The sequence below is a fragment of the Macaca nemestrina genome, chromosome 11 (genome assembly GCF_043159975.1).
Source record: "Macaca nemestrina isolate mMacNem1 chromosome 11, mMacNem.hap1, whole genome shotgun sequence".
Classification (NCBI taxonomy): domain Eukaryota; kingdom Metazoa; phylum Chordata; class Mammalia; order Primates; family Cercopithecidae; genus Macaca; species Macaca nemestrina.
The window spans coordinates 63806147-63820710 of record NC_092135.1 but is presented as its reverse complement, the minus strand read 5'-3'; the positions used below and the strand labels follow the sequence as shown (position 1 = coordinate 63820710).

At 37.1% G+C, this 14564-nt stretch overlaps 1 protein-coding gene across 16 annotated transcripts in view; it reads left to right on the top strand.

Annotated features, from left to right (window-relative positions):
- LOC105483310 (tetratricopeptide repeat domain 21B) overlaps positions 1–14564 on the top strand; it is a 98627-nt gene that overhangs the window by 48386 nt on the left and 35677 nt on the right. For all 16 annotated transcript variants that reach the window (XR_011609834.1, XR_011609841.1, XR_011609835.1 and 13 more), the window contains 4 exons: positions 2722–2910; positions 4773–4883; positions 5888–5969; positions 14308–14458. Coding sequence is in view for 5 of the 16 variants with exons in the window: in XM_011744116.3 (XP_011742418.2) it covers positions 2722–2910; positions 4773–4883; positions 5888–5969; positions 14308–14458 (533 nt within the window). In the remaining 11 variants the exon portion in view is untranslated. The remainder of the gene's footprint in view (positions 1–2721; positions 2911–4772; positions 4884–5887; positions 5970–14307; positions 14459–14564) is intronic.

Genomic DNA, 14564 nt, shown 5'->3' with positions numbered 1-14564 from the left:
AACCCTTTGTGCTTTCCAGGATACTGTACTAGTCACCTTTCGACTTGATTCCCGTATACCCAGAAGAATTCTGCATTCTGCAAATAATTTATAGTGTTTTGGTTTTGAGATTTAACTGACAGGGGCGTGTATATGTGTGTGTGCACGTGTGTGTGCATGAGTGTGGGTGCTTACCCAAGTTTCAGTAGAAAGTCCCAAAATTTTTTCGTCCTAGCTGTGAATGAATTGAGCTTGGATTATTAGATTCTGTGATATCCATCTAAGTTTATGATATCACTAAAGTATGTAATCTTAAACAATGTTAATGTCTTATCCTTAATGGTTGGTACATTTTAGCTCTTATTTTCTGAATCACATGATAGAGAAATGCACCCAGCAATAGGTTAGCTATCAGAAGCTAGAAGGAAAGTGTAATCTTTGGTAAATGTAGACTTTTAAAACATTTTAGAAATAAATTTAGCTCAGTTCACTCCTTTATGAATATCATTAGTCCCAGTCACCATAGTTGTATGAGGCCCTGTGTTATAAAAGCAGACATATGAAGCAATATCAAAAAACAGCATGCCATGGCTAGGCAATACCAGCACCCCAAACTGTTGAGTTTATATGTTAGAGCCCAGGGATTATTCATCTTTGATAAGGTTTGAGGAACTGTAACATTCTTCCCAATGATGACAATGCTGTATATTCTGAATGACAAAGAGACAAATCTGAAGATGCAATTCAAACAGAAACCTGTCAGTGGAGTCAAAGTTTTTGATATTTTCTGTTCATTTATTCAGCGACCATTTATTGAGCTTAATTTTTCACATGATGTAACTTAGGGGTTCTGTCATAGTGTTTTTGCAAAGTTGCTAAACATTTTTGGCAGTGACAGAAATGGTAAATTTAGGGAAATCTCAAGTCTTTGGAATTTTGCTTCCTAAACATTTCAGACTTTTCCAATAACTCTGCATTTCTGTAGCCCTCTCTGTCATCTTTTAGCCGACTCCATCGTTATTTCTTGCTTACAGTCCTGAAGTATCCTCCTGATTGATCCCATCCTCTTCCAGTCTCGTTTCCCTCTAGTCAGTTCTTCACAGTGCCACCAAGGTGATGGTTCCCAAAGGCAACCTGATCCTGTCATGCCAATGCTTATAAACATGGCGTAGTATCTTCCCATGGCCTCTAGGATAAAATGTAGATTATTTAACAGGCTTACCTGTTGTATATTCTGTGTATCTTTTCAGCCATTTTTTCTTCTAATTATTTTATCAAACAGTGTATCCCTTATTCTCTTTCCTTCACATGTGATTCCTAATGCCTATGAACCATTCCATCTCTTCATGCCATCTCTTTTTCCCCAACTCACCAGGGTGTAACTACTAGCCATTCTTTTAATTCTCACCTGACTTCCAAGACTGAGTTAGGTTTTCTATTATGTACTCCCATGGCAACAGCATTTTCCGCTTATCTTGTTGGAAAAGGGACAACTGTCCTCTGGGGGCAGTTTGCCAGGGGCCTCTGTCACCAATATTTGTTCCACTTTCTCTTTAATTTTCACTTTCTTTCTTACACTTGCAATTCAGAGTCCAGATGTAAAACAGTAGAGGGCCATAAGTGATGGGACATCTCTAACAAAATTCTTGGAGGCTGCTACCTGGAAACTTGTGTCCTTGGGATGGTACCCTTACCCCTGAGGTGCTAGGAATGGGCCCCGGGGTCTTTCCCTGCTTTCTACTTTCCTATTGGCTAAGTGATGTCAGAGGAGGACATCTTGATATGTAGAGGTACAAGAATTCAGGGATGCAAGGATGCCTTCCTGCAAGACAGAGATCGTCCTATCTAAACCAATTGTTTTCAGGTTTTTTACTAGGAGCACATGCATGAGTGTGTGTATATGTGTGTAGCTATGTAAAAACATGAACAGATGTATGCATATGTATAATCCAAAACACACAAAGGTACATATACTGACATACTTAAACACATATTAATATAACCAAAATAAAAATTTCATGAAACAGTCTTAATGTTAACCACATGCTATATACACTTATATTTTTATTTCATTTGCAAAAGAATGCTGTTATGACTCTCTAAACCTCTGGCTTGAGAGGATAAAAAAAAAGAAAACTTGTTTCAAAGCAATTGTTTGCTAACATTTTGACAAGACTCCCAAGAAGGGTGCCCTATGTGTAGCATAATATATTGCATGTGGTAGGCATTTACTATTTGTTAAATGAATGCATTCATTAGTGAATCATTATGTATAGCTGAAACGTGAATTTTATTTTTGAAGACCTAAAACATGGGAGTTCTTACCATTTATCGAAGGAACATCTCAATGTTCCAGAAACCAGATGGATGGGTGGAAAGGCTGATATTCTTCCAATTTAACAATCTACTCTACATTCTTACCCTGAGGAAGGCCCCACGTCTTTGTATTTGTTTCAAGGTTGTATTTCCTCCTTAGTGAACTTCCTATACACATGCTTGTAACAGTGGGAAAAGACTCGGTAATTCCGTAAGTGTTTTGTTGGAAAGATACATGCATGCTGGCTCATTTGCAAAGAAGTACATGCTTGAGATCTCAAGAATACATTTTCTTTGGATCAGGATTTGTTAGATCAAGGGTTCATAATGTTTAAATATATCTGTAAAATTATGCTGTGTGTGAGTTATAGAGAATTTAATTTCCTTTCTTTATTTTTTTATTCCTTTTATCCTGATTTTTTCTAGGCTCGAGAATTACAAGCTCGGGTACTAAAACGTGTTCAGATGGAACAGCCAGATGCAGTTCCTGCACAGAAACATTTAGCAGCTGAAATTTGTGCAGAGATTGCAAAACATTCTGTTGCTCAGCGAGACTATGAAAAAGCAATTAAGTTTTATAGAGAGGCTCTGGTTCACTATGAAACAGATAATAAGGTCAGTACCTTTATAAAATTTTAAGTACCTTTTATTCCAGATGTCCTCTAATTTCCTCAGATGTAAAATTTTTACCAGCTTGTTTTAAAAGAAGATGTAGGCAGGGTGCAGTGGCTCTTGCCTGTAATCCTAGCACTTTGGGAGTCCGAGGCGTGTGGATCATCTGAGGTTAGGAGTTTGAGACCAGCCTGACCAACATAGGGAAACCTTGTCTGTACTGAAAATACAAAAATTAGCCAGCATGGTGGGGGGGGGGTGCCTCCTGTAATCCCAGCTACTTGGGAGGCTGAGGCAGAAGAATCACTTGAACCTGGGAGGTGGAGGTTGCAGTGACCCAAGATCGCACCACTGCACTCCAGCCTGGGCAATAGAGCGAGACTCTATCTGAAAAAATAAAATAGAGAAAAAGAAGAAGATTTACAAAGAAATATAACAAAAATACAAGTTAAAAGATTAATATTATTCCTCAAAAACTTTCAAAATCTTATATGATGCCTTACATTAAGAATATTAAAGTTTAAGGCCGGATGCAGTGGCTCATGCCTATAATCCCAGCACTTTGAGAGGCCAAGGCAGGCGGATCACTTGAGTCCAGGAGTTCAAGACCAGCCTAGGCAGCATGGCTAAACCCCCATCTACTAAAAAGTACAAAAATTATCCAGACGTGGTGGCATGTACCTGTAGTCCCAGCTCCTCAGGGTGCTGAGGCAGGAGGATCACCTGAGCCCAGAAGGTCAAGGCTGCAGTTAACTATGATAATGCCACTGTACTACAGCCTGGGTAACAAAGCAATACCCTGTCAAAAAAAAAAAAAAAAAGCAGAACATTACAGTTTAAAAACTGTAATGGAACAAGTAATATAAAGCAACTTGCAAATTGTTTTAATATTTGTGTTTTTAATTATCAAAATAACTTAAATAATTTTCAAATTAATTTATTTTATCAATTTAATTTATCAAAATAATTGAAATAATTTAAATAATTTCTCAATCACAAATATCTGGATTTAGATAATTCAGTTCCTTTTACTAAACAGCTGTTGTACACTCTGTATTTCAATTGGTGTTTAGTACTAAGGATGCAAAAATGGCTAGGCTGAATCTATGGCCTCATATGGCACAGTGGGAGAATAAATGTAAAGATAATTTTGGTGTAGTACACTTACATACATGACTGGTTATATAAAAACTAAAATGTTTTAACTCTGTCAAGATCTGAGAAGATCTGGAGAGATTATTAATTTTTGAAAATAACTAATGGCTAAACACTTAAGTAAGTGATCATGTACAAAAGACAACTATCCTCTAGAATTTAATGACTAGTTTGGACATTTTTATTAATATAGTTTTTTCAGATAAAGGGCAAAAACAACCTTTAGCAAGGCATAACCAAACAGATACCTTTTTCAGTGGTGGCTAAAGGAGTTGGAATCCTACTTTTAAATCTGAGGCATACCTTAGAGATTACCTCTTGAAGCTTTTTATTTTACAAATGAGAAAGCAGATTAAGAGAGGTAGAAGGGACCTGACTTGGCCCTGTCATGGAGGACCTGGGACTAGAATCCAATCTCCTGGTTTTAAGACCAGTGTTCTTTTCACAATGCATTATGTCACTCTACTTTTGAAGCGAGTTACTACCTATTTCTCTGTTTTTTGTTTGTTTGCTTTGTTTTTTTCTCTAGTGTAAGAGAAAATAGAGATGGTATACATACAGTTTTTTGTGGGGTTTTTTTTGTCTATTATACTTGGCATTTTTATTGCAATGACTTTTGGTCAACTAAAGTTTAATCTGTGTCCACATATTTTCCTCATTCACTTTTTATTCTGTACAGTGTCTGATGAATCTAGCCCTTTGCTTTACAGATTATGTTGGAACTGGCACGATTATACCTGGCACAAGATGACCCAGATTCCTGCCTGCGGCAGTGTGCTTTACTGCTTCAGAGTGACCAGGATAATGAAGCTGCTACCATGGTCAGTCCAAGGAACTTTGGTACAATAAAAGCAGTTGTGTTTTATAAGTTTTAAATTTTACCCCATGGAACTACTACTAGATGATGAGACATGGCTCATGTTGGCTTTTGGAAGAAATAACATTTTTCTTACTTTACTACATTTTACCAATAAAGACCCAGAATCATTAGGATTTTATTTATAAGAAAGATAAACCTAGGTCAGGTTTTTACATGCCCTTTTGGGTCTAGTTACTTTTTTATTTATGCCTAAGGGGATGCTTGGTTAGGTGGAGTTCATGTGGTAACACTAATTTGCTAAGAACTAACTTTTAAGTACTTAGGAATGGTGGACACATTTAAGAGTTTGGGTGGAATTTTTGGAGTTACAGGGGAAAAAAACAACTTCATGTATCAGTCTAAGATGTTCTATTTTGAATAGAATTTTGGTTGTTTTTTTTTCTTATTTTTATGTGGACTAAAATATTTGTTAGCTGTGCAGACAGCTACGTGGATGACATTTTGTGAGGCTTATTTAAAGTTATTGTGGTTAAAAAGAAATATATGAAATCTGCATTTTAAAGCACATAATAAGAAAAATCTCAGTAGGTCTTGCTCATTTTTATTTTTCAAAATAGTTATGATTTAAATTTTGTTTTGTTTTTGAATCTTCTCATTGTTATTTTAGTCAGGTTCAGTGAGTTATCTTTTCTACAATAGCACATACAGTGTGCAATTCCTTTCAAATTTCTGTTTTTAAAACAACTGCTAGGAACATATTTTTTGCTAAAAATACAATTTTGCAAGCAGAGCAATCTGTTTCACGTCCTTGATTATCTTCTGTTACACTGATCTCCAAGTTATTCTGCTCAAGGTGGGCTTGAACCTTAAATTCCTCCTTTTTATAAAATGCTACCCCCTCCTCATGTTTATCATCTATATTTTTCTAGTGTTAAATCTTGATTGGAAGAAGATGTTGTGTAAAATACATGGCAATATTTTTAGAACCAACTTTTATCTTTATAGATGATGGCTGATCTCATGTTCAGAAAACAAGACTATGAACAAGCGGTGTTTCATTTACAGCAGCTTTTAGAACGTAAGCCAGGTAAATACCCACTGATAGTATTTTTTGAGTTCAGTCACCCCTCCCTTACTCCTTTTTCTTCTGTTTAGTGGTTTTGCCCTTGGGCAAACTCCATCCCTAGTTGAATCAGACTGTCTACTTGTTCCACACATGGGCTTGAATAGCTGAAATGGCCATAAGGAAAATGCAACACTGTTGACTGGTCTCACTTTAAATTATGAGCACAAACCTGGCAATCCTACTGTATTCCAAGAATGAATTCATTGATTCTAACTATTTTTTCCCACTTTCTCTTGTCTCCTGAAAACTATAGGGGGAACCAGCCCCCAATATTTCAACATACATTCTTTTCTATTTTCCCTACGTGTCAGCTGGTCTAAGAAATAAAGAGAAAGAGTACAAAAGAGAGCAATTTTACAACTGGGCCTCCGGGGGTGACATCACCTGTTGGTAGGTTCCATGATGCTCATTGAGTCGCAAAACCAGCAAGTTTTTATTAGGGATTTCAAAAGGGGAGAGGGATATGAACAGGGAGTAAGTCACAAAGATCACATGCTTCAAAGGGCAATAAAAGATCACAAGGGCAGAGAGGCAGAGCAAGATCAGAAGGCCAGGGTGAAATTAGAATTACTGATGAGGTTCCATGTCCTGCTGGGCACGCATTGTTGTTGATAAACATCTTAACAGGAAACAGCGTTTGAGAGCAGACAACTAGTCTGACTAGGATTCACCAGGCTGGAATTTCCTAATCCTAGCAAGCCTGAGGGCACTGCCGGAGACCAGAGCGTATTTCATCCCTTATCTTTAATCGCATAAGACAGACACTCCCAGAGCAGCCGTCCATAGACCCACCCCTGGGAATGCATTCCTTTCCCAGGGTTATTCCTTACCGGGAAAAGAATTCAGCGATATTTCTCCTATTTGCTTTCTGCAAGAAGAGAAATATGACTCTGTTCTGCCCGGCCCTGCAGGCAGTCAGACCTTATGGTATCTCCCTTGTTCCCTGAAAATCACTGTTATCCTGTTCCTTTTCAGGGTGCCCAGATTTCATATTGTTCAAACACACGTGTTTTACAAACAATTTATACAGATAATGCAATCATCACAGGGTCCTGAGGTGACCTACATCCTCAGCTTATGAAGATGACCGGATTAAGAGATTAAAGACAGGCATAGGAAATTATAAGAGTATTGATTGAGGAAGTGATAAATGTCCATGAAATCTTCACAGTTTATGTTCAGAGATTGCAGTAAAGACAGGCGTAAGAAATTATAAAAGTGTTAATTTGGGGAACTAATAAAAGGCCATGAAATCTTCGCAGTTTATGTTTTTCTGCCGCGGCTTCAGCCAGTCCCTGTGTTTGGGATCTCTGACTTCCTGCAACACAAACCTCCAATACCCTTGCCCCATTTCTTGCCCACAGTTAAAAGCCTTGCCACCTACTTCACTAAGAGAATACTTGCACCTGGAAGAGAACTTCTCCATTCTTTGTCACTAAATTTACCCACTCCTCAGCCTTTGTCCTCCCCAGGCCTGTGATCCCGCCTGTGTCCAGCTTCTCACCTACCAAAGGACTTTACTCTTACAGTTCTCTCTCTTGAATTATCAATTTTTGCTAATCAACATATAACTGTGCTGTGACATCTTCCTGCTCTAAATAAATCAGTCAATAAAAATCAACTCTTAACTCTTATCCCCTCCCAATTACTGTGCCCTTCTTCAGTTCTTCTTGACAACAAATTTTTCTCTGAAGGATTTTCAAACATGCTGTGTTCACTTTGTCTCATCCACTGCGGCACTCCAGGGAAGTCGCTTCTGCAATGTGGTCGGTGACCCCCATACTGCCAGATCAGATTCAGTTCTCAGTTCTCTGCTGACTTGACCTGTCATCGTATTTGGCACAGTTTATCCCCCTCCACAATGAAAGACTTTCTTCATTTGTCTCTGAGATCCTAAACTCACTTGGTTCTTCTTTTGCCCCATTGCCCGCTGTTTCATTCTCCTTTGTTGGAGTTCTCTTCTCTGTATGACCTTTAAATATCAGAACACTCTTAGCTTCAGTTCCTGAACCTCCTTTCTTTTTATATATTCACCCCCTAGGTGACTTTGTCCAGCTGCATGGCTTTATATCCCATGTATGTACTGATGTGTCCTAAACATTTATCTGCAGCCCTTACTTATAAACACCTCTGCCTCTTTGCATTCCCACTCAGATGTCTAGGAGTATCTCAAGCTTAACATGTCCGAAATAGAACACCTGATCTTTTCCTCCCCTCTAAGTTTGCTCCACCCCCACCTCTCACCTCAGTGAGTGGCATCACTGCTCCCTGTTATGCCAGCCCAGACCTCGCAGTTAATCTTTGTCTCATCTTTCTCTCATATATCACCTCCAGTCTATCAGCAAATCCTTGTTAGTGCTATATTCAAAGTATACCTAGAATGCCATCACTTTTTACTACCTCTGTTACTGCCACCCTGGTCTAAACCATTGCCATCTTCCACATAGATTATTGCAACATCGTCATAACTCATCTCTGTTTCCATCCCTAGCCTATGAAGACTTTAGAAATGCTTTCATCGAAAATGGCAGAGATGCCCCTGAAAATTCTAGGCTAAAAAAGCACGGCTTTTAATTTTCTGTCTGTAAAAGAAATCTAAAAGTACACTGTGTAGGGGTTGGTATGGCAGTTCCACGGTGTCTTCAGGTAACCAGAGCCTTCTCCCTTTTTGTTCTACATTGTTACTCTGACTTGCCTGAGCATCACCTCATGGTTCAAGATGACCACTGCAGTGCTGGGCATTGATGTTCCAGGGCCCAGATGGGGAAGGTGGGTGCAGAGCTGGACAAAAGGGCTTCCCAACCAGCAAAAAAATAAAACCCAACCCTTAGTAGTGTCAACTCCATGGCTGCAAAAGAAGGTGGGAAACGTTATCTTTTAGCTGCATCTAATACCCTGTAGAATAAAATCAGAATTCTGATAGTAAAGAAGAAAGGGATAACAGAAACTAGGTAGGCAAAAGCCCAAGCTAGTTACAGCCTTGAGCCTTTTTGTTTGCTGTTTCTGCTTCCCAGAATGTGCTCCTCCCAAAGGTCCATCTGGCTGCTGCCTCATTTTCTTTTGGGCCTTTGCTCCGGTGCTGCTTCTTCCTTAGAATGCCTTTCCCTCACTGGCCTACATCAAGTAGCACCACTTCTTGCTCTCCATCCCTTTATCCTGTTTTCTGTTCAGTTGGGTTTTTGGGGTTTGGCTTTTTTTTTTTTTAAGGATTTTTGGGTTTTGTGTAGCTCTTGTGAAACAAAACCAAAAAAACTATAAATCATAGAACAGAAGCATCAAGTGACCAGAAACGTTGCCCTTCACTGCTGTGTTTCCAGAATTGAGAAGGATACCTGGCCTAGTTAGTACTCGACAAATACTGGATGGGAAGAAGAGTGAGGGAGAAAAGGAGGAAAGGGAAGCAGGGACGGAGGGAGGAGAGGAAAGAGGAAAAGAAGAAAGAGAGGTGGGAACTGTTTGACTAATAGATGACTGTGTGTTACTACCTGTGTTACTAAAAAGAGTTTGAAATGGCAGAGAAAGTCCTACAGCTGTGTTTCAGTTCTTCTAAACCCCGGTCAGAGCTGCCTGGTTAGAGCCGCAGAGACACAGAGGTGGCAATCCTTCAAGCAGGGCAACTCAAAGAACTAGATATGCTCTACAGGCTACCTCTACTAATGCTTTTAATAAAAAGACGTTTGAATTTAGAGAACATCAGTTCATACTTAGAAATAAAATATCCCCAGTTGGCACAAAAATTGAAAGGAAAAAATATGGTCTATTTTTTACAGTAGTATCAACACTTTCTCTTTATTATTTTTACTATTTAAATTTTTTTCCACCTTGGGACTACCAGAGGCCATTTCATTTGTTTTTTGCCTTGTCTTTTCCAGAGTATACTTAGATGTTACTTAAAAGAATGCTGTGAATTACTTGACCACTTCACCTCTTCCACTCACCCTGGGTCCAAAATATGGGCTCATCTTGCCACCCACATTGCCCAAACCTACTTTTATTTTCTTCAGGCTTGTGTCGTTTTTTTTCCCTGCCATTTCTACCTTGTGTTCCACACTGTTTTCTCTTATTCCTCTTCTCTAAACTACCATTTGAAAGTAATATACATAATATTTTCATTCTATCTCAAGCGGTTCCCATTTCACAGTCTTTCCCTTTGAGACAATGATCTAACTTTATTTCTTAAAAAAGCAGACTTCTTCTGTTGTGAATATTTTTAAGGCATTAAAAGTATTACCGTTTTCTAAGATTTGAAGAATCTCACACATTATAGTTTTCTAAGATTTGAAGAAGGCTTCATGTGTCTTGTGGGTTTTGTTTCACTTAAGTTTCTGTTAGTTGGCAGCAGCCTTTTCCCCAAAAAAATTGGCTGAATAGACTGACTGCTTTGGACTGTTGGTAAACAATATAAAAGCAATTTTTTATAAATGCAATATAAGGATCTTGTATTCCAGCAACACCAAATGACATGCAACCACGCTTCCAAGTCTTTGCTTGGGTTTTTTCCTTTTGCCTAAAATGAACTTTAGCTTCCTTATCTCTTTTCTCTTTCCAAACACATAATCTAAAATATATCCCTCTTGGGAGAAAATACAAAAGTAAATCTGCATCCCACTACCACCACCTACATTAAAAAAATGTCTTAGGTGATGCTGGGTAGCATGAGCCACCATCCTAGATTTGCCTCAGAGTGAAGGGTTTTCCTGAATGCGGGGCTTCCCATGCTAACAGAAAGTCCCAGGCAAACTGGGATGAGTTGGTAACCCTAATCCTCGGTTACTTTGTCCATGCATATTTATTACTTATAGTATTTTACTAAAAATATTTATGTGCATATTTGTGTTGTTTATTAGACTGTAGACTCCTCAAGTTCAGGGAACTCACCATATTTATCTTATATTCCCAATATCAGACAAAATGCCACGCACATGGATGTGGCAACATAGATGTTTATTGGTTGAATGGATCAGTGAATGACTGTAAAACACCAAGTCAATTAAAAATACAGCAGGAGAATCGCTTGAACCTGGGAGGCGGAGGTTGCAGTGAGCCAAGATCACGCCACTGCACTCCAGCCTTGATGACAGAGTGAGATCTCAAAAACAACCACAAAATTTTCAGTAAATTTTTATTGTCTATGTGATATTTTTAATCGTAAGAGTTTTTAATCTTGTGTTGTATGCCTTGTTCTTACTAGTACCTTACACACTTATCCACAGATCTATTTTGTTGGAATTACTCTAAAACATATGTATCTACATTCATTTTATGTGTACATTATTGTTTATCCTCAGTAACTCATCTTGTACTTTAGATTAAGGCTCTATTTTAGCTTATTTCAGAAATGTACCATACAAATTTGACTTAATTTAAGTAGTTGAAAAATTCCTCTTCTAGATCTAATTACTGCTGTCATGACAGATTGCCCCTTTTCTCTGTCAGAATCTCCAGATCGCCTTGAGCTTTCCCCTTCCTTCATAGTAATCGGTTAAGGTGTCTCCTCAGTTCTGTTTGCTTGATAGCTAGCCAACACATCCAGTCTGTCTAGTAAGATCTTCCTCCTATCCTTGAGGCTGCTCAAAGGTCAACTCCTATGTAAAATTTCCCAACTCCTCCAGGCAAAGTTCGGAATCCTGTGCTTTGTAATACCATACCATAGCATTGTATGCTTGCCACATCTCATCACCCTATAACTATTTTGATATCTTCTTACTATCCATCAATAAAGATGGACCAGCTAAGTTTTTTAGAGGGTAATACACATTTTAGTTTTTAATGGATTTCTTAAGTGCAGAAATTTGCAAATGTCATGGTTAACCAAAAGACAAGTGAATGTAATTTAATCTGTCACTGGTAATTATAACTTGAACTAATAATGAATACATTTCAATAGTATATAAGAAATATTCTAGAAATTGCCTTCCCAATGTTGACAATACTAGCAGTATCATGCAAAAAAAATTTCACCAGAAATTTTAACCTTTAGTTCTTGCTTAATCCAGTACAGCTTCCAGATGCTGTGGCTTTATTATGGGGTATTCTATTTCTTATCAAAATTTTTGAAGTATAAATATTATTAATAACATTTGTAATTTATAAATATTTTTCGTGGCTTTATTTATATAGCAGCACTCCTACAGTCAATATTATGATGCTATTTTAAGAAAATAAGTGGATTGGACTCAAAGAATTTGAGAAATTTGTTTGAATTCACATAGCTAAACGACAAGACCAGTATTTGAGTTGTCTTTTTCTGAAACCATATTCTTATTGTGCCCTTTTTAGTGATGCTAAAAAGTGTGATGAACAAAATCTCTGGACTCAAGATTGTGTGTCAAGGGGACAAACGATACTATCAACCTGTATTAGTTTAACATCCTGTAATTGAGTAGATACAGTGTTTCCAGAAGTTCTTTTTTTAAAGAATATTTTGTATTGTGGTGAAACATATATAACACGAAATTCATCATCTTAACCATTTTTAAGTGTATCGTTCAGTGGCATGAAATGCATTCACATTGTTTTGTAAGTCATCACCGTTACCCATCTCCAAAACTTTTTTACCATTCCAAACTAAGTCGGTACACCAGTTCCTCATTCTTCTTCCCGGAGCTCCTAGCAACCATCATTATACTTTCTGTGTTTATGAATTTAACTATTCTAGGCACCTCATGTAAGCTGTATCACACAGCATTTGTCCTTTTGTGTCTGGCTTATTTCACTTGGTATAATGTCTTCACAATTCATCCATGTTGAAGTGTATGTCAAAATTTTCTTATTTTTTATGGCTGATATACAATATACAATATTCCTTTATATATACGTGCTACATTTTGATTATCTATTCAACTGCAAAGGACATTTGGGCTCTTTCCACTTTTTCTGTCTATTATGAAGGTTGTTGCTGTGAACATTGGTGTACAAATACCTATTTGAGTCTCTGCTTTTAATCTTTTGGATATATACTCAGGAAAATTGCTGGATTTACATGATGTCATCTCTTTTCAAATAGCAAAATAGAGTCAAGGATAAATAGCTTTAAAACAAGCTTTTTTGTTTTTGTGTTTTAATTCTAGAAATTCAACCTAAGAACATGTTGAGAATAGCCTAAGGGTTTTTGCAATTCCCCTACGTATCCCTAGTCCTGTGCTAACTGAAACTTGAGCACCCAAACATCTAAAAGATACCACTATAAAGAAATAAATAATGTGAATCATCAGTAAGTAGGCCCTTATGCAACCATTAAAAATCATGTTTTGGAAGATTCTTTAATGACAATTGGGAAATGTTTACTGTTGAATGTTCATCAAAATCAACATTAAAACTAATCAAAACCAATCAAAATCAAAACCCCAAATGTGACTCCAGTTTTGTATATATGTAAATAAACATCGATTTTGTATGAATGTAAACAAAGAAATAACGTATCTTTGCTTACATTTATATATCGGTTGGTTTTCAAATATATGAAAGAAAGCACACCAAAATGTGCTAATCTCTAGCTGGAAATATGTTGATTTTTTTTCTTTATACTTTTTATATTTTTTCCTTATTTTCTGTAGTGTCTATACATTATTTTTACAATCCTAAAAAAGATTTATTAAATTATTCTGTAACTTAGTTTGTTAGTGATAAGAGAGAATTAGATAGAATTGGGAGAAGGCTTTCTAGGAACCTGCCAGGAAATTATACCTGAGATCAAAGGAATGAATGAATGAATGAATTTTTTTAGAAGAAGGTGAAACAGGATTAAAATATGGGAACTAATATGCTAAGGTTCTAGTATGGTAAGTTAGCATATGGTATGTTAGCTATATGTACATATCAAAGAGAGACTGGAGAAAAATTTCTTATTGCCCACCCCATACATTATTTGTCAATTGTACTGTTCCCACGTCCTTCCTAGCAAGAGTAAGTAGGAGAGGGGTTCTCAGAGACCTACAGTGAACTTGCCCTGTCCAATTAAATCGGTATCCCTGAACTACACAGTTGAAAGTCTAGATTACCTAGGTAGAGGCTGTTTCTCTAAGGTTGTCGTCCCCCAAACAGTAGAAAAGTTACAAGAAATATTTATTTTTCCAGATTTGCCTATGTAGATGTGACCAACCCAGCCCGAACTATGTCATTTAGTAGATCATCTAGTTGGCCATACAGCATCTTTAGGGACTTATTCCCTGAGGCATTTTTTACTTATATTTAAAATGTACATTTTATAAGTAAATTATACACTAATGAAGTAGAATTATAACCAACAAAAGAAACAATATAACATGTTGCCCATATCTGAAGTATTATTTGTTTCCAGATAATTATATGACATTATCTCGTTTGATTGATCTCCTAAGAAGATGTGGAAAACTCGAGGATGTCCCAAGATTTTTCTCAATGGCTGAGAAACGTAACTCCAGAGCAAAGTTGGAGCCAGGATTTCAGTATTGTAAAGGACTATATCTTTGGTAAATCTATTGACAAATAAATGCTACATAATTTTTTTTTCTCATTGTAAATCAAGTAGAATAAGCTTTTCTTTGTAGTAAAAAAAATGTACGTTTCAAAATAGTT